A 23805-nucleotide genomic window follows, 5' to 3' on the forward strand; every position below is an offset into this window, starting at 1 on the left:
CAGTTGGGAGTTGTTTTAAGAATTTAGGATGGCAAATTTACCTACAAAATGCGTGAAGAAGCTGCAGTGGAGAAAAAAGCTGAATAATGTGAAAAATGGGGGGATGTCTTTATTAGATTTCCAGCATCCGTAGTACTTTGCTTTTGTTTTATCCAATAAAAGTTTTTTTAGGAATTACTATTTTAGGATGAATTGAAAATGCAAAATCTTGTTTAATATCTATGTGTGTGTGTGTCAGTGAGTGTGTGTGTCAGTGAGACTGTGTGTGTGTGCCAGTGAGAGAGTGTGTGTGTGTGTGCCAGTGAGACTGTGTGTGTGTGTGTCAGTGAGACTGTGTGTGTGTGTGTCAGTGAGTGTGTGTGTGCGTGTGTGTGTGCCAGTGAGACTGTGTGTGTGTGCCAGTGAGACTGTGTGTGTGTGCCAGTGAGTGTGTGTGTGTGCCAGTGTGTGTGTGTGTGCCAGTGTGTGTGTGTGTGCCAGTGAGAGTGTGTGTGTGTGCGTGCGCCAGTGAGAGGGTGTGTGTGTGTGTGTGTGTGTGTGTGTGTGTGTGCCAGCGAGAGTGTGTGTGTGTGTGTGTGTGTGCCAGTGAGAGAGAGTGTGTGTGTGTGTGTGTGTGTGTGCCAGCGAGAGTGTGTGTGTGTGTGCCAGTGAGAGGGTGTGTGTGTGTGTGTGTGCCAGCGAGAGTGTGTGTGTGTGTGTGTGTGCCAGTGAGAGGGTGTGTGTGTGTGTGTGTGTGCCAGTGAGAGGGTGTGTGTGTGTGTGTGCGTGTGCCAGCGTGAGAGTGTGTGTGTGTGCGCCAGTGAGAGGGTGTGTGTGTGTGTGCGTGTGTGTGCCAGCGAGAGTGTGTGTGTGTGTGTGTGTGCCAGCGAGAGTGTGTGTGTGTGTGTGTGTGTGTGTGTGTGCCAGTGAGAGTGTGTGTGTGTGTGTGTGTGTGTGTGCCAGCGAGAGTGTGTGTGTGTGTGCCAGCGTGAGAGTGTGTGTGTGCGTGCGCCAGCGAGAGTGTGTGTGTGTGTGCGTGTGCCAGCGAGAGTGTGTGTGTGTGTGTGTGTGTGTGTGCCAGTGAGAGGGTGTGTGTGTGTGCGTGTGCCAGCGTGAGAGTGTGTGTGTGCGTGCGCCAGCGAGAGTGTGTGTGTGTGTGTGTGTGCCAGTGAGAGTGTGTGTGTGTGTGTGTGTGCCAGTGAGAGGGTGTGTGTGTGTGTGTGCCAGCGAGAGTGTGTGTGTGTGTGTGTGTGTGTGTGTGTGCCAGCGAGAGTGTGTGTGTGTGTGAGCCAGTGAGACTGTGTGTGTGTGTGTCTCTGAGTGCCAGGTGAGGACAGCTGAGATGCCCCATGTGATTGAATATTCTGTCGAGACTCGTATGTTAATAATTGAACAAGGTACCAGAGGGTGCCTGAAGCCCATGAAACTGTACACCTACCAATGAGTTAATATCTTGGGGAAAAAAAATTTTTGAAAAAAAAATCTATACTTGTGATTGAAATTCCATGGTAATTTTAGAATCAAACTTGTTGTTTTGCTTCCTTTGCTGCAGTAACTTGTTAAACAAATTACTGTGTAACCAGGATCATCGATGTTACAAATCATGGCTTTGACACTTCCAATTCATTTATGTCAGTGAAAGAAAATACAATTGTTTTGACAGGCGAGTTAGATTTAATATCTGCCCTTTTTAGCACCCTGTTCATATCATTATTGGATAGGAAAGTTGGTGAGGAAACCATCTACTGTCATGTGAGGCTCAATTTTAAAAGGCCGGCGGGAAGAGTGCACGGCGGGGGGGGGGGGGGGGGGTGATATGCGGGCACCAAACGCGGAAGGCAAGTAGGCAGTTGTGCGACCCTAATGAGGCCAATTAACGTTTCTTCCTGATTGTCAGGCTGGCTGCCAACAGGAGCTGCACATCCAAGGCGGGGGGGAGAGAGAGACCTCATCGGCCGTTGGGAGAGAGATTGGGTGGGGAGACAAAGATCGGAGGGGAGGGGTTGCAGGTGACATCGAAGGGGAGGGGTTGCAGGTGACATCGGAGGGGAGGGGTTGCAGGTGACATCGGAGGGGAGGGGTTGCAGGTGACATCGGAGGGGAGGGGTTGCAGGTGACATCGGAGGGGAGGGGTTGCAGGTGACATCGGAGGGGAGGGGTTGCAGGTGACATCGGAGGGGAGGGGTTGCAGGTGACATCGGAGGGGAGGGGTTTTCAGGTGACAACGGTGGGGGGGGGTTTGCAGGTAACATCGGGGGGGGGGTTTGCAGGTAACATCGGCGGGAGTTGCAGGTGACATCAGGGGGAGTTGCAGGTGACATCGGCGGGGGTGTTTGCAGGTGGCATTGGGGTCGATTGCAGGTGACATCTTTGGAAGGTATGTTTATTTATTTTTTTACAATGTGAATTGTAATTTTATTTTATTAATCTATTTTTCACCGATCCGGCCCTTCACGCCTGGTTTGAATCGGAAGCCGTGGGAAAGCTGCCCAGGTAAGTTCAAAATCGTTTTAACTGCCCAAAAGGCAAAAAATAAACTGCCTTAAGTACCTCAATGAGGTACATTTGCTGCTTTAAATATCGGAAAGCCAGCGGGACTTCCGGGTTCAGGAACGGCGCGCGCACCCAGATGACTGGGTCAAACATGGAAGTCGGTGGGTTGGAGCCGGAATTCTTTCCCGCTCCAGATTTCTCCAATTTTCTTTCCCCCCCCCAGCCCCCACACAATGCACCCGGACTTGGCTTTTAAAATTCAGCTTGTAATGTCTAGGGGCCTTTATTTTATAAATACTATAATTTGCTGAAATGATCTCCTTACACTGGAGTGCAGAGCTGGCATTTTATATCATTTTCCATTGTGCTTTTGTGCAATACCATTTCAACATTTAAATGAACATCTAATGCACCTTTTAGCTCACTCTAGCACAAAAGCCACCAATTATAGCTGCAGTGCTGGTTAAATGTAAGAAATGACTGCCTTCTGTGGCAGTAAGTTAAGAGCCCATCCCCTCCAGTATTTTAAAAATATATGTACCGATTATAGCATTGTTTCAAGCAATTTTTAAAACACGATTCTGAAAATAGTAATGCCTCTAAATGTTGTTGTGAAAATAAATCTTGAGTGTAGGTGCAGTAACTATAATTGTACTCAAACTGGCACAATACTAAATGTTATTGAACAACAGAAAGAAATTGGGGAATTGGACTGCACTCAAGCTGGTTCACACCACCATCTAGTGGTCGTGGAAAGAAATACGTTTTTATTTTGAAATAAAAACGGAAAATGCTGGAAAGACACGGAAGGTCGGGCAGCATCTGTGCAGAGAGAAACAAGAGTTAATGTTTCAGGTCGATGAGCGTTCATCAGAACTGAAAACATTTTTAATTTATGTTTTTCCCTTGTTAGGGCTGGTAATCTGCAGGGCAGGACTGACTGGTTGTGTCGGTTTTCCTCCCTTAGATCGATTACACTACTATTCTAAAATGTTTTCTCTCAACAGCTTGTGGCCCTGCCAAGAACTAGTGCAATTCACATTGTGAGGACAGGCTAGTACAGCTGCAGGACTACCACCAGGATAAAGGCTATGATGGGTAGTGTGGAACATGGCTACATTGTATTTGTGGCTATCAATGAACCAATACTTCCGATGTGAATCCCTTCTTTAGGGATGTTTGGCTGTTAATGTGATGTAATATTTTTAAAAAGACAGTCACAGCCTCAATCAAATAAACTTGCAGAAATTTTTATTTGCAGCAAATGTTATTTGAAACAAACATCAGAATATCTGGGTCAAAATGTTACGTTTCAGATTGTAAAACTGCTGATTTTAACCGTTGTTTTCTGTGATGTGGAGATGCCGGTGATGGACTGGGGTTGACAAATGTAAGGAATCTTACAACACCAGGTTATAGTCCAACTGTTTTATTTGAAAAAAACAGTTTTCAAATAAAACAGTTGGACTATAACTTGGTGTTGTAAGATTCCTTACAGTTGTTTTCTGTGGAATGGTTAATGTTTTGATTGAAATTTGTCAGTGATCCACTATGGTATTGGCCTTTTCAACCCATCATGTGCATTTTTCCTTCACAGTACAAAATATCAACAAAATATCTGAGTGGAGAGTAACGTGACTTCATCTTCCAGTGGTGTGGTTCCATTGATGATCTTCTCCAATATTTTTCAAATCAGCAAATAATTATAATTTTGTTATTACCGGGAGAGTGGGGGTTATCGTCATTTAATGAATACTTTGAAAGCTGAGTGATTGGGGACACATTTATTGAGGCTATCCACACGGTATCACATTGAATGTGTAATATCCAGGGGTGCAGTTGAAGGAAGGCAGGAGTTTATGATGTGTACCCACATTATGATTTTGGTTGGAAGAGTGTGCATACTTCTGGGCTGTTAGAAATGCTGGCAAATGCTTACTTCATCATCCTCCCATGTTGAAGAAGAGAGGCAGCGGCAGGATGATATGTCAGCTAGAGAGGTAACGACAGCTGGAGATACTTTTTTTATTCGTTCATGGGATGTGGGCGTCGCTGGCAAGGCCAGCATTTATTGCCCATCCCTAATTGCCCTTGAGAAGGTGGTGGTGAGCCGCCTTCTTGAACCGCTGCAGTCCGTGTGGTGAAGTTTCTCCCACAGTGCTGTTAGGAAGGGAGTTCCAGGATTTTGACCCAGTGACAATGAAGAAACGACGATATATTTCCAAGTCGGGATGGTGTGCGACTTGGAGGGGAATGTGCAGGTGGTGTTGTTCCCATATGCCTGCTGCCCTTATCCTTCTAGGTGGTAGAGGTCGCGGGTTTGGGAGGTGCTGTCAAAGAGGCCATGGCAAGTTGCTGCAGTGCATCCTGTGGATGGTACACGCTGCAGCCACAGTGCGTCGGTGGTGAAGGGAGTGAATCTTTAGGGTGGTGGATGGGGTGCCAATCAAACGGGCTGCTTTGTCCTGGATGGTGTCGAACTTCTTGAGTGTTGTTGGAACTGCACTCATCCAGGCAAGTGGCGAGTATTCCATCACACTCCTAAATTGTGCCTTGTAGATGGTGAAAAGGCTATGGGGAGTCAGGAGGTGAGTCACTCACCACAGAATACCCAGTCTCTGACCTGCTCTTGTAGCCACAGTATTTATGTGGCTGGTCCAGTTAAGTTTCTGGTCAATGGTGACCCCCAGGATGTTGATGGTGGGGGATTCGGCAGTGGTAATGCCGTTGAATGTCAAGGGGAGGTGATTAGACTCTCTTGTTGGAGATGGTCATTGCCTGGCACTTGTCTGGCATTGGTAACATGAGAGATGTGTGAGATACAGCCAGGTACTTACTGTTTCCAGACTTCAGTATTAATTCAAAACTATACAATAAAAGTCGACTGTACCTCATACACCTTTCATATTCTTGATTTTCGTGCCTCTGCTGCTGTCGGCTCCCTCGCCCATTTCTGGACCGCCGGCTCCCTCACCCGTTCCTGGACCGCCGGCTCCCCTACTTGTGCTGGCTTGTAGCTGCAGGTTTTGCCACTTTGTCTCCCACTCCTGTCATTTCGCCCACCGATTATCGCCCCCCTTCTGCTGATGGTTCTCCTGATGGCTCCATTGTTCCTGCTCCCACAGCCTGGGAAACCAGAGCACACTCCACCCCCATTTATAGTGGTGATGGCTGCAGTCTGGCTGGCTCCTTGTAGCGGCATGCTGGCTTCTAGTGGCAGGCTGCTGATTGTGAATGGGTGGCTTCTAAGAGGTGGCTTCTGGTGGCTGGTTTCTGATGGTAGCTGGCTGGCTTTTTGTGACTCTTTTGTCATACTGGCTGGCTGGTTGCAAGCTCAGCAGATGGTTGGTTTCTAATGGTTGGCTGCTGGTTGTTGCTGGCAGGCTACTAGGAATGGGCTATTGATGCTGGCTGGCTCGTGATTGTTGACTGGCTGCCTCTGAGCTGAGCTGGCTGCCCATCCGAGGAGTCTGTTTTGAGTGCTTTCATGAAATGGTAAGTTTTTGCAAATCATTCAGTTGCCTTTGGTTCTTTCATGAATTTCAGTCACTCTCGTGAAGAGGATGAGACTTTCCTCTTTAAAGCATTTCAGCAAGTTTGAGTGAGTCAGCATTAGAACTGGTCCCTGCCCTCCTGATAGTGAGCAATTTAATAACTGTGATATTGGACTGCAATTACATGTGATTGTCCCACCATTGCTGCATAAGTACATCGTGAGGCAGTCATGAATTTGCTCCATAACAACGTAAAGATAATTAGGAACACAAAAAGAACATTTGGCCCAGCAAGTGTTTCCTTTTCAGTAGCCCAACCCTACCTATGCATCATCTTCTATCTCTCAATTCCTTCTCTCTTTAGTAAACCATCTAATGGTCTTTTTAGCTCATTTACACTATCAATCTCAATGGTCTTTGGAATTTATTCCAAAATTATTTTGCCCTTTGGATAAAAAGTTCTTCATGACATCCATTCTTACTCCTAACCTCCTCATTTTTAATTTCTGTCCACTTATATTTGAAACCTTCTCCATCACAAATAATTTACCTGGATCAATTTTGTCAATTCCCTTCATTACCTTGAAAACTTCAATTAAATCAACTCAGTCTCTTTGTTGGCAGCCAGCCAACCATCATTAGCTGGGAATCAACCCAAGCCTCAACTGATAGATTTCTGTAAAGATTTTGAAGTATGAAAAACTACACGAACTACTGAAGGAATTATTAATTTGATTTCATTCATGATTACTGACTATGCTGGCTTATTACTAGTGAAAGAGCTGATCTGCTGTGTTGCCTTTGGAAGCCCCACTATTATAGTCACTCGCTTCTTTCTACTTTAAAGTAAATTCACTTTATTTTTAATTTCTCCGCAATTTCCTAGACACAGAACCGTGGAAAACGAATGAAGGAAGGAGCGCACATCAACCGATCATTATTGGCACTTGGAAACTGTATCAATGCTCTGAGCGAGAGGGGAGGAAATAAATACATCAATTATCGAGACAGCAAGCTGACTCGGTTGCTGAAGGTATGAGGGAGTGTGTGTGTGTGTGTATCAAAATCCGGATTACCACATTGGTAAATGTAACACTTTCCACTAAAGGATTACATTCAGCTTTTCTAGGGGAGTCCTGGCACTGTTGTAGGATTACTGTATGAAAATTAAACTCTAACTATTGCTTTTGTTTGAAATACATACATTCCTTAATCAAACAACATTAAGTTGTGTACAAAACTGCAATTTTTAATTATTCAAAAATGTTTTAATTAATCAGGCACTCAGCACCTGCTCCCTTCAGTCAGCTCCCATTAACTGGCATGCACTGGATTTTGGTTTCTCAGTTTGTTTTCTTCTTTTCCATGGCAGGATTCTTTGGGTGGAAACAGCAGGACTGTGATGATTGCTCACATCAGTCCAGCCAGTCTCTCCTTTGAGGAATCACGGAATACTCTCACTTATGCAGACCGTGCCAAAAACATCAAAACCAGGGTAAGAGCTAAGAAACTCCCATCAATATATGGATTTAACTTATTTGTAAGTCTTAAACCTACGCTCCATATTAAAAACAAAAGGTGAGGGAGGAAGAAAACTTATGTCTTGGAGTTTACCTAATATAGACTCTTAAAAAAAATGAATAACATGGTGACACCCAAAGACTTGTCCTTTAACTCAATCACAACACAATGTTGTTGTGATGATTTCTACTGTCAATTAATAATTCAATTAATATTAAATGATACAACAACCACATATTTATCCGAATCTCTATTTAATATCACAACCTTGTGGCGGTGTTGTCATGATGCATGTGATAGCATCATCATTTTCAAAAAGGGACAGATATTTGCTACAGACACAACTCAAATGGTTTGTGATATGAGCTGTTATATTGATGAGCCAAATTCTCAACTAACTGGGGGGGGGGGGCAGTGGGGTGAAAATTCAACATTTTGTCAAAATAATATTCATGGAATACTAGGTGTCAGCCTTGGCTCAATTAGTATATTTGCCTCTGAATCATAAGGTCATGGATTCAAGCCCCACTCCAGAGACTTGAGCACATAGTTTAGGTTTCACACTTCAGTGGAGGATTGAGGGAGTATTGCACTGTCAGAGATGACTTCTTTTGGATGAGACATTAAACTGAAGCTGCATCTGCCCCCTAAGGTGGACGCAAGAGATCCCATGGCAAATTCGAAGAAGAGCAAGGTGTTTCTCCCAGTGTCCTGACCAACATTTATCCCTCAACCAACACCACTAAAACAGATTATCTGGTCACTCCTCCCTTTCTTTCCTTCCTTCCTTCCTTTTTATAATTAGGTGCTGATTTTCTAAAAGATGCAAGTCGCATCCAGTTTCTGTATTCCACCAATTCTTTTTACCATACTGTAAATATTTATACTACTCAAGTGGCGCCTCGTAGTACAAGACATGAAGCGTGCAAGTTGCAAGTAGGTTACAAATCCAAGATTAGGAGCTATTGGTCAGTTTAGTTCGTAATCCGGCTGTATGAAAAAGCAACCTTTAGAACATTTCACTGTATCTGAGGAAAAGATAATCGCTTTACCATTGTTCACTATTTACATAAACAATTTGGAATCAGAAGTACAATTTCAAAATTTGCGGAGGACACCAAATTGGGGGTATAGTTAATAATGAGGAGGACTGCAACAAAATACAGGAAGACATTAATAAACTTGCAGAATGGGCATGTAATTGGCAAATGAATTCCAATATAGGTAAGTGTGAGGTATTACATTTTGGTAGGAAGAATAAGTGGGCCACATGCTGCTTGGATAATAGTCTAAATGGGGTAGAGGAGCAGAGGAATCTGGGGGGAAAGATACACATCACTAAAAGTAGTGACACAGGTTAATAAGGTCATAAAAAAGGCAAACCAAGCACTAGGGTTCATTTCTAGAGGGATAGAATTGAAGAGCAGAGAAGTTATGTTAAACTTGTATAGAACCTTGGTTAGACCATACTTGGAGTACTGTGAATAGTTTTGGTCTTCATGTTATAAAAAGGATATAGAGATACTGGAGAAGGTGCAAAAAAGATTTACTAGGATGATACGAGAATGGAGAGGTTATACCTATCAGGAAAGATTGAGCAGGCTGGGGCTTTTTTCTCTAGAAAAGAGAAGTGAGGGGTGACCTTATACAGGTCTTTAAGATTATGAAAAGGTGTGATAGGATTTTCCACTTGTGGGGAGACCAGAACTAGGGGCTATAAATATAAGATAGTCACTAATAAATCCAATAGGGTATTCTGGAGAAACTTCTTTACCCAGAGTGGTTGGAATGTGGAACTCATTACCACAAGGAGTAGTTGAGGCAACTAGCATCGATGCATTTAAGGGTAAACTAGATAAACACATGAGGGAGAAGGGAATAGAAGGATATGTTGATTGGGTTAGATGAAGGAGGGAGGAGGCTCATGTGGAGCATACTTACCGGCATGGACCTGTTGGGCCGAATGGCCTGTTTCTATGCTGTACGTTCTATGTAATTCTAGTTGAAGCCTGTTGACTGTTTATTTAACAACACATAGAGTGGTTGTGTACTTTCAGGCCACAGACACTGAAAATCAGAATAGCACACAGACTTATGAGTGGCCTCTAACAAATTAAAAATGGAAGAGACTGGGGGTTTAAAACATTTCAAATCAATCCTTTTCCAGCGTTCTAGGCTTGGCTGTACAGGAAACTAATTCAACTATCTCCAAAAGGATCATTAACCTTTCAGAATAGACACAGAACTTTAAGGAGGTGTCTCGTTGACACGGCTTTGCTGCAAACTTTTTGTGATTTTGCCAAACTCGAAGTAACGGCCATTTCACCAGTACAGCAACACATCACGTTCTTTTCATTTGCATTTTTTTCTTCACATAACATAAGAACATAAGAAATAGGAGCAGGCGTAGGCCAATCGGCCCCTCGAGCCTGCTCCACCATTCAATAAGATCATGGCTGATCTGATCTTAACCACAAATCTAAATTCATGTCCAATTCCCTTTACTTCTAGGAAACTGTCTATTTCTGTTTTAAATTTATTTAATGATGTAGCTTCCACAGCTTCCTGGGGCAGCAAATTCCACAGACCTACTACCCTCTGAGTGAAGAAGTTTCTCCTCATCTCAGTTTTGAAAGATTATGCCCCTTAGTTCTAGTTTCACCCATCCTTGGGAACAACCTTACCGCATCCACCCGATCAAGCCCCTTCACAATCTTGTGTAAAGAAATAAAAGTTCAGAATAAAGTGCCAAGAAGTGTGTTAATTCACCACAAAGATCATCAATTTGAATTTGGCCACAACATTGGGAATGAGAGAATTTGCTGTACAAGCAGTAGTTGGAATCTGATTTGCCACTTCCATTGTTGAGTAAGTGTAGTCTTGGCGTATCTATGTCTAATATGATGCTTATTTCACGTACCAGGTAAAACGCAATTTGATGAATGTGTCCTATCACATTGCTCAGTACACCAATATCATTTCTGATCTACGCTGTGAAATCCATCGTCTAAAGAAGAAGATAGACACACAACGAATACAACAAACAAAAAATGACAAAGCTGACATACGCAATGTGCAAGGTGAGTAGCTGGTCTTAATATTGGATAGCACTATCTGTGGCATTGAAAATGGACATTGTGCCCATTCTCCTGCAATCTGTCAAGTCACCCTGTCCGTGCTCACTTGTGAATTCTGCTGTAGTGTGGAATATCTGTTTAATTGTTAATCCTTTAATTTTAAATACACTTAAAACGATGACGGTAGAGGAGGTCTAAGATTTCCTTGTGGGGATCAGAAGAGCACTCCTGCCTGTCCCCAAAAGGATTTTTTTTTAAATTTCAATTTACCTTAGCGGGTTTCTTTGGGCCCGATCCAGTTCCTCGCTTGGGTAAACCTGGCGGGAAACTCACTGCCATTCCCTGCTCAGGCCTACTATTAAAAATTGCAGTCAGGTCCCGATATAATCACCAGGACCTGGCATGCATCTGAAAAGGACCCCACAGGCTGTGGGCAGGTGTCCTTGCTGCCTGCAGTGAAAATCCTGACAGGTCAGCTCCTGGCAGCTCCAGGTCGGGTAACTGAACTGGGGGATTTTAACTGCCCGCCCACCCAGTTTCCGACGGTGGTTTGGATTAAAATCACCCCATTGAAACAAACCGAATTGTCTAAACAGGGTTTAATTTAGTAGCATATTTTAAAAATTCTGATGAAGTATGTGGGCCTTATTCCAAAATCCTTTATCTTCACTGTAAATTTTCCTGCTGCAAATATGTTATTTTTCTTTTGTCAATTAAATCCTTCCATTCTGAGAAGATGGAGCTCATATTCAATTTAGTCAATGGGACTGTGCATTAGAAGCAGGGAAGCCTACGAGATCTGATGATATAAACTGGTAAAGCACGGTTTATAAGAGTTTGGATAAAATGGTGAAAGAAACCATTTGATCATTAATTTCTGTCTATATTTTTGCTTTTAGTCATTTTCTGCGCTGAATTTTGTGAAGAACCAATTTAACTGTTTTTTGTTTTTGTTCTTTTAGCTGAGGTTCAGTTACATTCCTCTCGGTATGATAGACGGGAGATGGAGAGGCTTCGTGAGCATTTGATCACCGCCTTTAGGGAACAGATGGACATCCGACGCAATCTGCTGGAGCTGGACAACAATAACATGCAGATTCAGGTTGACACATCCAGGCACTTACTAACTATCGCAGAGTAAGTACACTTAATATTTCCCCAGTGCTCACTGACAGTATCGATGTCTGCCAGCTTGCAGAAGGGTGAATAGCTGAGGAGAGACAAATAACGAAAAACGGGAGAGAGGATGATAAATCTCTCAAGTTTTTCTATTTTTGTTTGGTGCAACTGGTCATAGAAACAAGAAACTTATTGTAATACATTAAGGGCCTTGAAGAATATCGTCATTGGAAAACAATAACAGTAATTGCAACATTATTTCTAATACCTTTGTTCATAGTAGCTCATTGTTATTCTATAACTAATCATGCATGACAAATTAATAACTTATATTCATTACAATATAAATGGAACTGCTGCAGTCAATTACATTGTAGCTTCAGGACTAATGAGATAATTAAACTCTAAAATATCTTTCAAATCCCAATGTTATTTATGGATTCAATGCATCAGTAAACAAAGCACATCAAACAATTTACAATTTACATTGGAAATACATCCCCTCTCCACTGAGTGTTCACTAATAAGTAACTCCTGCTGCAAGCTCCTATATGTGAATACTGGGTGAGGAGAGTTTTGGACTGCTTTGATGCCTGTTGTGAAGAATAGTCTGTTGACGGTCACTGTCTCGCTCATACAAGAAGAATGACTCATCAGCCAAAGGGAACAAAACCATTCAGGAGGGAGGGGGGATAAAACAGGCCAGTCTTACTTACAAGTGACTGGTGTGTGGAACCTAAAGGCAGAGGGGGGCGGGGAGGGGGGGGAAGAAATCCAATGGTAACTTGAAAATGATCTCTGCAGTTGATGCCAATGAAACATAAGCCAACATTGCTTGAACTATGTTGGCCAAAGTTGGTTATTTGATGGTGAACTGATCCAAGTGTGATGTAAGTGTCACCTCATTGTTCTTGGAGCTGGGTGCAGGAAAAGGCTAGGCGAGCCAGGAAATGGAGGGAAGAATACCGAAAGGAGATCTACAACAAGGAAGATAGTGAGAAGGATTCGGACACTGGAGATGACCAATCCGATGTCATGGAACCAACAGAGGTAGCTGTGGCCCGGGAGAATATCGCTGCCCTTGTGGCTGAGCAGAAGAAATTAAAGTGGCAGAAGGTAACTGCGTCTCCAGTATAAATCATTATTTATTATAAAAGTATTTTGAACTTCTTGGGAGTAAAATGGTTATTAAGGAAGTATTTTAATGTACTAGCTTTATTTCATGGGATTTCTGGACAATTGACTATATTCTGACAAATCACCAAAATGTTATGTTTTTAGTCATTGTCTGCCAGCAGAAATTTAAGCACATTTTTAGCTGTTCCAGAGATTATAAAAGATTTTAATATTGTTTTTTCAACATCATTTTGATGAAGTATAGAGTGCAATGAACTGCAGATTATTTCTTTTTTGTAACTTGTAGTAAATCGCTCAATCCTCTTTCTCTCCAGAAACGCACCTTATTATCTCTTGAACCATATCTGCTTCAGTGGCTTTCTTGGTAACTTATTTCACAAGCCTGTTATGCTTTGGTTGAAATAGTTCTGATTAATTTCGGTTTTCTTCTCAGTCAGTTTTCATGACCATTTTTCATTTAACATGCTTGTGTTATAGCCTGTGTGTTAATTACTTTATTAAAATAGCACTTGTAGAAATTTTACACAATTGCATTAACAAAAGTGCCAAGAATAGCGGTTATTATCTCTGGAGTTTCTGCCGATATTGCACCAAGTTATATCAGGAGTCCGAGAGAACCCTGTGGAATTCAGGGCTGTTTATAGACGTGCACGCTCTCTCTCTCTCTCTATATCTCTGGGGGTTCCACCAGTCCCCCACCAGAGAACCACATCATGGAATTTCCAGGGAGTGTGCACCGAATTTCTACCTCAATTGATTCTACGATGCATGGTGTGGCATCAAGAAAGATCTGCGCTGAAAGGAACAAATCATTTCACAAATCAACACATTTGCTGGTTGTGGCGACCAGATCTTTGACTCGGGCTGTCTTTATACAACATGTAAATTTTGATATAAATTTGCTACTCTATTTTTATCTTAGACAAAAACTTCACATTCACAGGTCATGGTAAGAAATAAAATGTATGCTACGTTATAGATTACGCAGCACTCACAGGTACATACATTAAGTGTGTTTTAATTAGAGACTCACTTCTCTAAGCCATGTCCTGCTTTAACTTCTCATATTGATGTCCTTAAAGCTTGATAGTCCATAATGTTTTTCTCTGTGCAGGTCTTAAGATCTGGAAAGCATGTTCACCTTGTAGAATCCACTTTAGATTCATTTGGAGTGTGATGATCCAGCATAAAATGGATGTCCTATGAGCCAACTAGTTCCGAGAAGTTAGATTCTAATCTCATGGCGAAGTTCTTCCTGCATTTTATGTGTTCGAATGCTGCTTCACTTATCTGTGGCACCTTCCAACTTCTAACCAGATTTCCCTCCCCTCTTTAGGTTGAATTGGAGAAACGATTCACCGATATTCGTTCCCGTGCTCATAAATTGGAGGAACTCCTTCCCAAGCGGATCAGCAGTGAGCAGCAGCGAGAGGTTTTGAGCCTGCTCTGTAAGGTGCATGAACTGGAAATTGAGAACACAGAAATGCAGTCCAATGCGTTACTCAAGGACAACGTCATACGGCAGACAGACTACGTCGTCCAACGCTTTGAGCAGCATAGGCAGCTGTGTGCTGAAATTATTCAACAGCAGCGGCGGATCATAGATGGTATGGTAGCATTTAATTCCCACAGTTTATACATTTCATTTCTACAGTTAATTACGGGTGATCTGTTTCACAGTTTTTCAATCACTTCACAATCTTCTTTTATAAGTCTCTATCTGTGTGTGTGCGTGGCGTGCGTGTGTGTTTGTGCGTCTGTATCTATGCAGTGCAGAAAGGAATATGTGCTTTGCATGTCCGATAATGTTACATTGATTTTGAAATCTACACTCCCTGTATGTTATACTCACAGTGAATTTTCTATTCAGTTGGGATCAACTGGTCAGAATGAAAACAAGCATCTTTTGTTTCAGTTGCAGCAAAAAAAAAAGTGATGTTGCCTCTTTTGAAATGAGAATCATGTGATATTATTGTGTCTCTTGACAGATCACAACCTGCTGGTTCCTCCGCAGTTAGATGAGTTGTATGAAGTTTACCTGAGAGAGCTGGAAGAAGGTAACCTGGACCGGATTGTAGCCATCCACACTGTCACAACAACAACCCTGAAGGTACTGTACAACCAGTAGGCATACAGATCTTATTTAATTAAACACTCAAGCAATATTCCACCAGCCCCTTTCAGAGATGTTCTCTATCAGATTTATTGATCTTTAGAGATTTACTTATTTCCCACTTCATGTAGGTTTTTAAAAGTCAAAAATGCTCTTTGTTTCTGTTGAAGCCTTTTCTATTAAGTGTATAACATTTAAGGTAATTTTCACTTCAGTGTATTGTATTGGGATTTTACCCAATTTATTTTTACTTCAATTTAGATTCAGAATTTAAAATCCATAAACATTATTCACTGTGAACTATTTTCAATAATATATCACTAAAATCAGTGCAAATTTTTTTTATTCGTTCATGGGATGTGGGCATCGCTGGCAAGACCAGCATTTATTGCCCATTCCTAATTGCCATTGAGAAGGTGGTGGTGGGACGCCTTCTTGAACCGCTGCAGTCTGTGTGGTGAAGCTGCTCCCACATCCTCCCTGCATCTAGTCTGTCCAGTCCTGTTAGAATTTTATATGTTTCGATGAGATCACCTCTCATTCTTCTAAACTCTAGTGAATATAGGCCTAATCGATCCAATCTCTCCTCATACGTCAGTCCTGCCATCCCAGGAATCAGTCTGGTAAACCTTCGTTACACTCCCTCCATGGCAAGGACATCCTTCCTCAGATAAGGAGACCAAAACTGCACACAATACTCCAGATGTGGTCTCACCAAGGCCCTGTATAACTGCACTAAGTTATCCCTGCTCCTGTACTCAAATCCACTTGCAATGAAGGCCAACATACCATTCGCCTTCCTAACTGCTTGCTGCACCTGAATGCTCGCTTTCAGCGACTGGTGTACAAGGACACCCAGGTCTCATTGCACCTCCCCTTTTCCCAATCTATCACCATTGAAATAATAATCTGCTTTTCTGTTTTTACAACCAAAGTGGATAACCTCACATTTATCCATGTTATACTGCATCTGCCATGTTCTTGCCCACTCACCCAACTTGTCTAAATCACATTGGAGCCTCTTTGCATCCTCCTCACAGCTCACATTCCATCCCAGCTTTGTGTTGTCTGCAAACTTGGAAATGTTACATTTAGTTCCCTCATCCAAATCATTAATATATATTGTGAATAGCTGGGGCCCAAGCACTGATCCCTGCGGTACCCCACTAGTCACTGACTGCCACCTGGAAAAAGACCCGTTTATTCCTACTCTCTGTTTCCTGTCTGTCAACTAATTCTCAATCCATGCCAGTATATTCTCCCAAATCCCATGTGCTTTAATTTTGCACACTAACCTCTTGTGTGGGACCTTATCAAAAGCCTTCTGAAAATCCAAGTATACCACATCCACTGGTTCTCCCCTATCTATTCTACTAGTTACATCCTCAAAAAACTCCAGTAGATTTGTTAAGCATGATTTCCCTTTCATGAACCCATGCTGACTTTGTCCAACCCCGTTAATGCCCTCTAAGTGTTCTGTTGTCACATCTTTTATAATAGATTCTAGCATTTTCCCCACTACCGATGTTGGGCTAACTGGTCTGTAATTCCCTGTTTTTTCTCTCCCTCCTTTTTTGAATAGTGAGGTTACATTTGCTACCCTCCAATCTGTAGGAACTGTTCCAGAATCTATAGAATTTTGGAAGATGATCACCAATGCATCTATTATTTCCAGGGCCACTTCCTTTAGTACTCTGGGATGTAGATTATCAGGCCCTGGGATTTGTCAGCCTTTAGCCCCATTAATTTCCCAGCACTATTTTTCTACTAATACTGGTTTTCTTCAGTTCCTCCCTCTCACTAGACCCTTGATTCCCTAACATTTCTGGGAGGTTATTTGTGTCCTCCTTTGTGAAGTCAGAACCAAAGTATGTGTTTGATTGTTCTGCCATTTCTTTGTTCCCCATTATAATTTCGCCCATTTCTGACTGTAAGGGACCTACATTTGTCTTCACTAATCTTTTTCTCTTGACATATTTATAGAAGCTTTTACAGTCAGTTTTTATGTTCCCTGCTAGTTTACTCTCATACTCTATTTTTCCCCTCTTGATCAATCTCTTTGCCCTCCTTTGCTGAGTTCTGAACTGCTCCCAATCCTCAGGCTTTTTCTGGCAATTTTATATGCCTCCTTTTTGGATCTAATACTATCCCTAATTTCTTTTGTAAGCCACGGTTGAGCCACCTTTCCTGTTTTATTTTTGCGCCAGACAGGAATGAATAATTGTTGTAGTTCCTGCACACGTTCTTTAAATATTAGCCATTGCCGATCCACCGTCATCCTTTTTAGTAAAGTTCCCCAATCTATCATAGTCAACTCGCACCTCATACTTTCGTAATTTCCGTTATTTAGATTCAGGACCCTAGTTTCGGATTCAACTACTTCACTCTCCATCTTAATGAGGAATTCTATCAGGTTATGGTCGCTCTTCCCTAAGGGACCCCGCACAACAAGATTGTTAATTAATCCTTTCTCATTGCACAATACCCAGTCTAGGATCGTTTGTTCTCTAGTTGGTTCCTCAACCTATTGGTCTAGAAAACAATCACGTACACACTCCAGGAATTCCTCCCCCACAGTATTATTGCTAATTTGGTTTGACCAATCTATATGTAGATTAAAGTCACCCATGATTATAGTTGTACCCTTCTTGCATGTGTCTCTAATTTCCTGCTTAATACCCTTCCCTACATCTCCACTACTGTTTGGGGGCCTATAGACAACCCCCACCAACATTTTCTGCCCCTTGGTGTTTCTTAGCTCCACCCATACAGATTCCACATTGTGATTTTCCAAGCCAATATCCTTCCTCACTATTACATTGATTTCCTCCTTTATTAACAATACTACCTCACTTCCTTTCCCTTTTTGCCTGTCCTTCCCAAATATTGAATACCCCTGGATGTTCAGTTCCCACCCTTGGTCACCCTGCAGCTATGTCTCCGTAATGGCAACTATATCATAACCGTTAATATCTATCTGCGCTGTTAATTCATCTACCTTATTGCAAATGGTCCATGCATTTAGACTCAATGCCTTTAGACTTGTCTTTTTAAGATTGCTAGTCATCTTAGTTTTATTTTGCACTATGGCCCTATTTGTTTCTCGCCCTTGTTTTCTCTGCCTTCCACTATTGCTTCGTCCCTTTCTGTCTTTTGTTTCTATCCTTGTTTCCCCCTCCTCTGTCACCCTGCTCAGGTTCCCATCCCTCTGCCATTCTAATTTAAATCTTTTCCAACAACACTAGCAAACACCCCCGCGAGGATATTGGTCCCAATCCTGCTCAGGTGTAAGCCGTACCGTTTGTACAGGTCCAACCTTCCCCAGAACCGGTCCCAATGTCCCAGGAATCTAAATCCCTCCCTCCTACCCATCCCTGCAGCCACGCATTCATCTGGTATTTTCTCCTGTTCCTATACTCACTAGCACGTGGCACTGGTAGTAATCCTGAGATCACTACCTTTAAGGTCCTGCTTTTTAATTTATCTCCTAACTCCTTAACAGAAAACAGAGTAGGGGTTAATGGTAGTTACTCAGACTGGCAAAAGGTGGGATGTGGTGTTCCACAAGGATCGGCGCTGGGGCCACTGTTATTCACAAATGACTTGGACTCGGGAATCAGAAGTACAATTTCAAAGTTTGCGGATGACACTAAATTTGGGGGTGTAGTTAATACTGAGGAGGACTGCGACAAAATAGAAGAAGACATTAATAAATTTGCTGAACGGGCATGTAATTGGCAAATGAATTTCAATATAGATAAGCGGAGGTATTGCATTTTGGTAGGAAGAATGAGGCCACATACTTCTTGGAAAATAAGAGTCTAAATGGGGTAGAAGAACAAAGGGGTCTAGGGGTACAGATGCACAAATCACTAAAAGTAGCAAAGCAGGTTAATAAGGCAATTTAAAAAAAACAGCAAACAAAGCACTGGGGTTGATTTCTAGATGGATAGAATTGAAAAGAAGTTATGTTAAACTTGTGTCAAACCTTGGTTAGACCTTGGAGTACTGGTCTCCGTATTTAAAAAGGACATAGAGGCACTCTAGAAGGTGCAAGAAAGATTTACTAGGATGATACTAGAACTGAGAGGTTATACCTATTAGGAAAGATTGAGCAGGCTGGGGCTCTTTTTTCTCTCAAAGAGAAGACTGAGGGGTGACCTGATCGAGGTCTTTAAGATTATGAAAGGGTTTGATAGGGGAGATGTAGAGAAGATGTTTCCACTTGTGGGTAATGAGAGTAAACTAGCAAGAAATATAAACCAGGTTGTAAGAGCTTCTGCATGTACATAAAAAGGAAGAGATTAGCGAAAGTAATCGTGTCCCTTAAAGTCAGAGACAGGAGAAATTATAATGGAGAATAAAGAAATGGCAGAGACTTTAAACAAATATTTTGTATCTGTCTTCACAGTAGAAGAACACAAAAAAATAGCAGAAATAGTGGGGAACCAAGGGGCTAATGAGAGTGAGGAACCTAAAGAATTAATATTAGTAAAGAAAAGGTAGTGGATAAATTAATGGGACTAAAAGCCGACAAATCCCCTGGCCTACATCCTAGGGTTTTAAGAGGTGGCTGCGGAGATAGCGGATGCATTTGTTTTGATCTTCCAGAATTCCCTAGATTCTGGAACGTTCCCTGTGGATTGGAAGGTAGCAAAAGAATGGAGGGAGAGAGAAAACAGGGAACTATAGGCCAGTTAGCCTGACATCAGTAGTAGACATCGGCCCATTGAGTCCGTGCCAGCTCTATGCAAGAGCAATCCAGCTAGTCCCATTCGCCCACCCTATCCCCGTAGCCCTGCAAATATTTTCCCTTCAAGTATTTATCCAATTCCCTTTTGAAAGCGACGATTGAATCTGCCTCCACCACCCCCTCAGGCAGTGTATTCCAGATCTTTAAAGTCTCTGCCATTTCTTTATTTCCCATTATAATTTCTCCCATCTCTGACTTTAAGGGACACGATTACTTTCGCTAATCTCTTCCTTTTTATGTACATGCAGAAGCTCTTACAATCTGGTTTATATTTCTTGCTAGTTTACTCTCATCACCCACAAGTGGAAACATCTTCTCTATATCTCCCCTATCAAACCCTTTCATAATCTTAAAGACCTCGATCAGGTCACCCCTCAGTCTTCTCTTTGAGAGAAAAAAGAGCCCCAGCCTGATCAATCTTTCCTAATAGGTATAACCTCTCAGTTCTGGTATCATCCTAGTAAATCTTTCTTGCACCTTCTACAGTGCCTCTATATCCTTTTTAAGAATGTAGTAACAGGGCACTTTGAAAATCATAATATGATTAGGCAGAGTCAACAAGGTTTTATGAAAGGGAAATCGTGTTTGACAAATCTATTAGACTTTTTTGAGGGTGTAACTAGCAGGGTAGATAAGGGGGAACCAGTGGATGTAGCATATTTCGATTTTCAAAAGGCATTTGATAAGGTGTTACACAAGATTAGAGATTAGGGGTATTATATTAGCATGGATTGAGAATTGGTTAACGGACAGAAAACAGAGTAGGAATAAATGGGTCATTTTCGGGTTGGCAGATTATAACTAGTGAGGTGCCGCATGGATCAGTGCTTGGGCCGCGGCTGTTTACAATCTATATCAGTGAAATAGATGAGGGGACCGAGTGTAATGTATCCAAGTTTGCTGAGAATACAAAGCTAGGTGGGAAAGTAAGCTGTGAGAAGGATGCAAAGAGACTGCAAAGGGATATAGACAGGTTAAGTGAATGGCCAAGAAGGTTGCAGATGGAGTACAATGTGGGGAAATATGAAATTATGCACTTTGGTAGGAAGAACAGAAAAGCAGAATATTTTTTAAAAGGTGAAAGACTTAGAAATGTTGGTAGTCAGAGGGATTTGGGTGTCCTTGTACATGAATCACAGAAAGTTAACATGCAGGTATAGCCAACAAATAGGAAGACAAATGGTATGTTGGCCTTTATTGCAAGGGGGTTGGAGTATAAGAGTAAGGAGGTCCTGCTGCAATTATATAGGGGTCTGGTGAGACTACACCTGGAGAACAGTGTACAGTTTTGGCCAAGGATATACTTGCCGTAGAGGAGGTGCAACAAAGGTTCACTAGATTGATTCCTGGGAAGAGAGGGTTGTCGCATGAGGAGAGATTGAGTAGACTGCGCCTATATTCTCTGGTGTTTAGAAGAACGAGGTGATCTCATTGAAACGTGTAAAATTCTGAGAGGGCTTGACAGGGTAGATGCTGAGAGGCTGTTTTCCCTGGCTGGAGAGTCTAGAGCTAGGGGTCATAGTCTTAAGGTAAGGGGTCGGCCATTTAGGACCAGGATGAAGAAACATTTCTTCACTCATTGGGTTGTGAATCTTTGGAATTCTCTACCCCGGAGGGCTATGGATGCTCAGTTGATTATATTCAAGACTGAAATCGATGGATACTTGGACAATAAGGGAATCAAGAGATATGGGGATAAGGTGGGAAAGTGGAATTGAGATAGATCAGCCATGATCTTATTGAATGGCGGAGCAGGCTTGAGGGGCCATATGGCCTACTCCTGCTTCCATTTCTTATGTTCTTAGACCAGAACTTACAACATAAGTGTAAGATAGTCACTAATAAATCCAATTGGGAATTCAGAAGAAATTTCTTTACCCAGAGAGTGGTTAGAATACGGAACTCGCTACCACAAGGAGTAGTTGAGGTGAATTGCATAGATGCATTTAAGGGGAAGCTAGATAAACAAATGATGGAAAAAGGAATAGAAGGCTATGTTGATGGGGTTAGATGAAAAGGGGTGGGAGGAGGCTCGTATGTAGCGTAAACACCGGCATGAACCTGTTGGGCTAAATGGCCTGTTTCTGTGCTGTACATTCCATGTAATTCTATGTAAAGTGCTGGACTATCAAGATGTCCTGAGAGGGGAGATGTTCCACTCTCGCAGGGCACGCAACCCAGTATCAAAGCAAAGAGCTGATAACATTCATCACATGTGACTATAAACAATTCAAGTGTAAGGAATCCTAGGCAGTAGAATCATAGAATGGTTACAGCACAGATGGAGGCCAATCGGCCCGTTGAGTCCGTGCCAGCTCTATGCAAGAGCAATCCAGCTAGTCCCACTCGCCCACCCTATCCCCGTAGCCCTGCAAATATTTTCCCTTCAAGTATTTATCCAATTCCCTTTTGAAAGCCACGATTGAATCTGCCTCCACCACCCCCTCAGGCAGTGTATTCCAGATCTTAACCACTCGCTGTGTAAATAAAATTTTCCTCATGATGCCTTTGGTCCTTTTGCCACTCACCTTAAATCTATGTCCTCTGGTTCTTGACCCTTCCGCCAATGGCAACAGCTTCTCACTATCTACTCTGTCTGGACTCTTCATGATTTTGCATACCTCTATCAAATCTCCTCTCAACCCTCTCTGCTATCAGGAGAACAACCCCAGCTTCTCCAGGCTATCCGCGTAGACCTTCATACCTGGAACCATTCTAGTAAATCTCTTCTGCACCCTCTCTAAAGCCTTCACATCCTGCCGAAAGTGCAGTGCCCAGAACTGGACACAGTACTCCAGTTGTGGCCGAACCGGTGTTTTATAAAGGTTCATATACCAGTGTTTTATAAAGAAATGATTAGCAACCTCGGTACTTATTGCATGTGTCATGCAGGAGGTGGAGATCGCTTGTTCAGCAGACACACACCATTTGTACCAGACATATGACATTGATATAGCTAGCTTCCGTACTTGTATGCTGGAGAAAAGAAAACTGGTTCCTTTGTCAAATATTGTTCTGTTGTCCATATGATTTACCCAGTTTGCAACATGAAGGAGTAGACAACAAAACATGTTACAAAATTCATGTCTGCCCTAGATATTCTCTTGGTCGAATGTCTCTCCCATAAGCTGATCCTGTGTCCCTAATGATCAGGTGTTTACCTTTATTGACCAATATCTAGTCATATGATAGTGTGCCCCGTGGCCATAACAATGAAGATCTCTTATTATGTGTAAGGAATCTTACAACACCAGGTTATAGTCCAACAAATTTATTTTAAAATCACAAGCTTTCGGAGATTATCTCCTTCGTCAGATGAATGAATGAAAAGGTTCTCAAATCGCATATCTTATACTATGTTGGGACAGCATCACACCAATCAAAAGGTGTCGTTGTTATTCAAACAGGCCAGTCACGGAGAACAGCACGTCCCAGTACACTAGATATACATTGTGTCTATTACACAGGCAGGCAGAAAGAAACTCAAAATGGCAGAGAGAGAGAGAGAGAGAATTTTAAAAAACATATAATTTTTTTCCCCCCTGCTACACGTAACCCCACCAGCAAAAAAAAAGGGGGGAAAAATTATATGTTTTTTAAAATTCTCTCTCTCTGCCATTTTGAGTTTCTTTCTGCCTGCCTGTGTAATAGACACAATGTATATCTAGTGTACTGGGACGTGCTGTTCTCCGTGACTGGCCTGTTTGAATAACAACGACACCTTTTGATTGGTGTGATGCTGTCCCAACATAGTATAAGATATGCGATTTGAGAACCTTTTCATTCATTCATCTGACGAAGGAGATAATCTCTGAAAGCTTGTGATTTTAAAATAAATTTGTTGGACTATAACCTGGTGTTGTAAGATTCCTTACATTTGTCCACCCCAGTCCATCACCGACATCTCCACATCTTATTATGTGAACTGAGGACTGTAACCTCGCACGTGCCTCTACGTGCAGTTCTCCAATCTTCCTTAAGGCTGATTGATACTTTCATGAAACGAGGCCACATACAAATCTACAAACTGGTTTACTTTACAATTGTTAATTGAATATGCAAAGAAGCACTAATAAGGGCAAACTCTTTATTTAAAAAAAAATAAATATAGATGACCAG

At 42.1% G+C, this 23805-nt stretch overlaps 1 protein-coding gene and 1 long non-coding RNA gene across 2 annotated transcripts in view; one reads left to right on the forward strand and one right to left on the reverse strand.

The window, feature by feature from the left end:
• Positions 1-14358, reverse strand: part of LOC137341390 (uncharacterized) — a 60961-nt gene extending 46603 nt beyond the window's left edge. The window contains exon 1 of the long non-coding RNA XR_010967023.1: positions 13854-14358. This is a non-coding gene — a long non-coding RNA (uncharacterized lncRNA). The remainder of the gene's footprint in view (positions 1-13853) is intronic.
• kif19 (kinesin family member 19) overlaps positions 1-23805 on the forward strand; it is a 145322-nt gene that overhangs the window by 106504 nt on the left and 15013 nt on the right. The window contains exons 8-14 of the mRNA XM_068004505.1: positions 6853-6999; positions 7339-7461; positions 10411-10567; positions 11527-11701; positions 12601-12799; positions 14157-14427; positions 14809-14930. Coding sequence (XP_067860606.1) covers positions 6853-6999; positions 7339-7461; positions 10411-10567; positions 11527-11701; positions 12601-12799; positions 14157-14427; positions 14809-14930 — 1194 coding nt within the window. The remainder of the gene's footprint in view (positions 1-6852; positions 7000-7338; positions 7462-10410; positions 10568-11526; positions 11702-12600; positions 12800-14156; positions 14428-14808; positions 14931-23805) is intronic.

Source organism: Heptranchias perlo, chromosome 23, assembly GCF_035084215.1.
Source record: "Heptranchias perlo isolate sHepPer1 chromosome 23, sHepPer1.hap1, whole genome shotgun sequence".
In the NCBI taxonomy this organism is placed as follows: Eukaryota; Metazoa; Chordata; class Chondrichthyes; order Hexanchiformes; family Hexanchidae; genus Heptranchias; species Heptranchias perlo.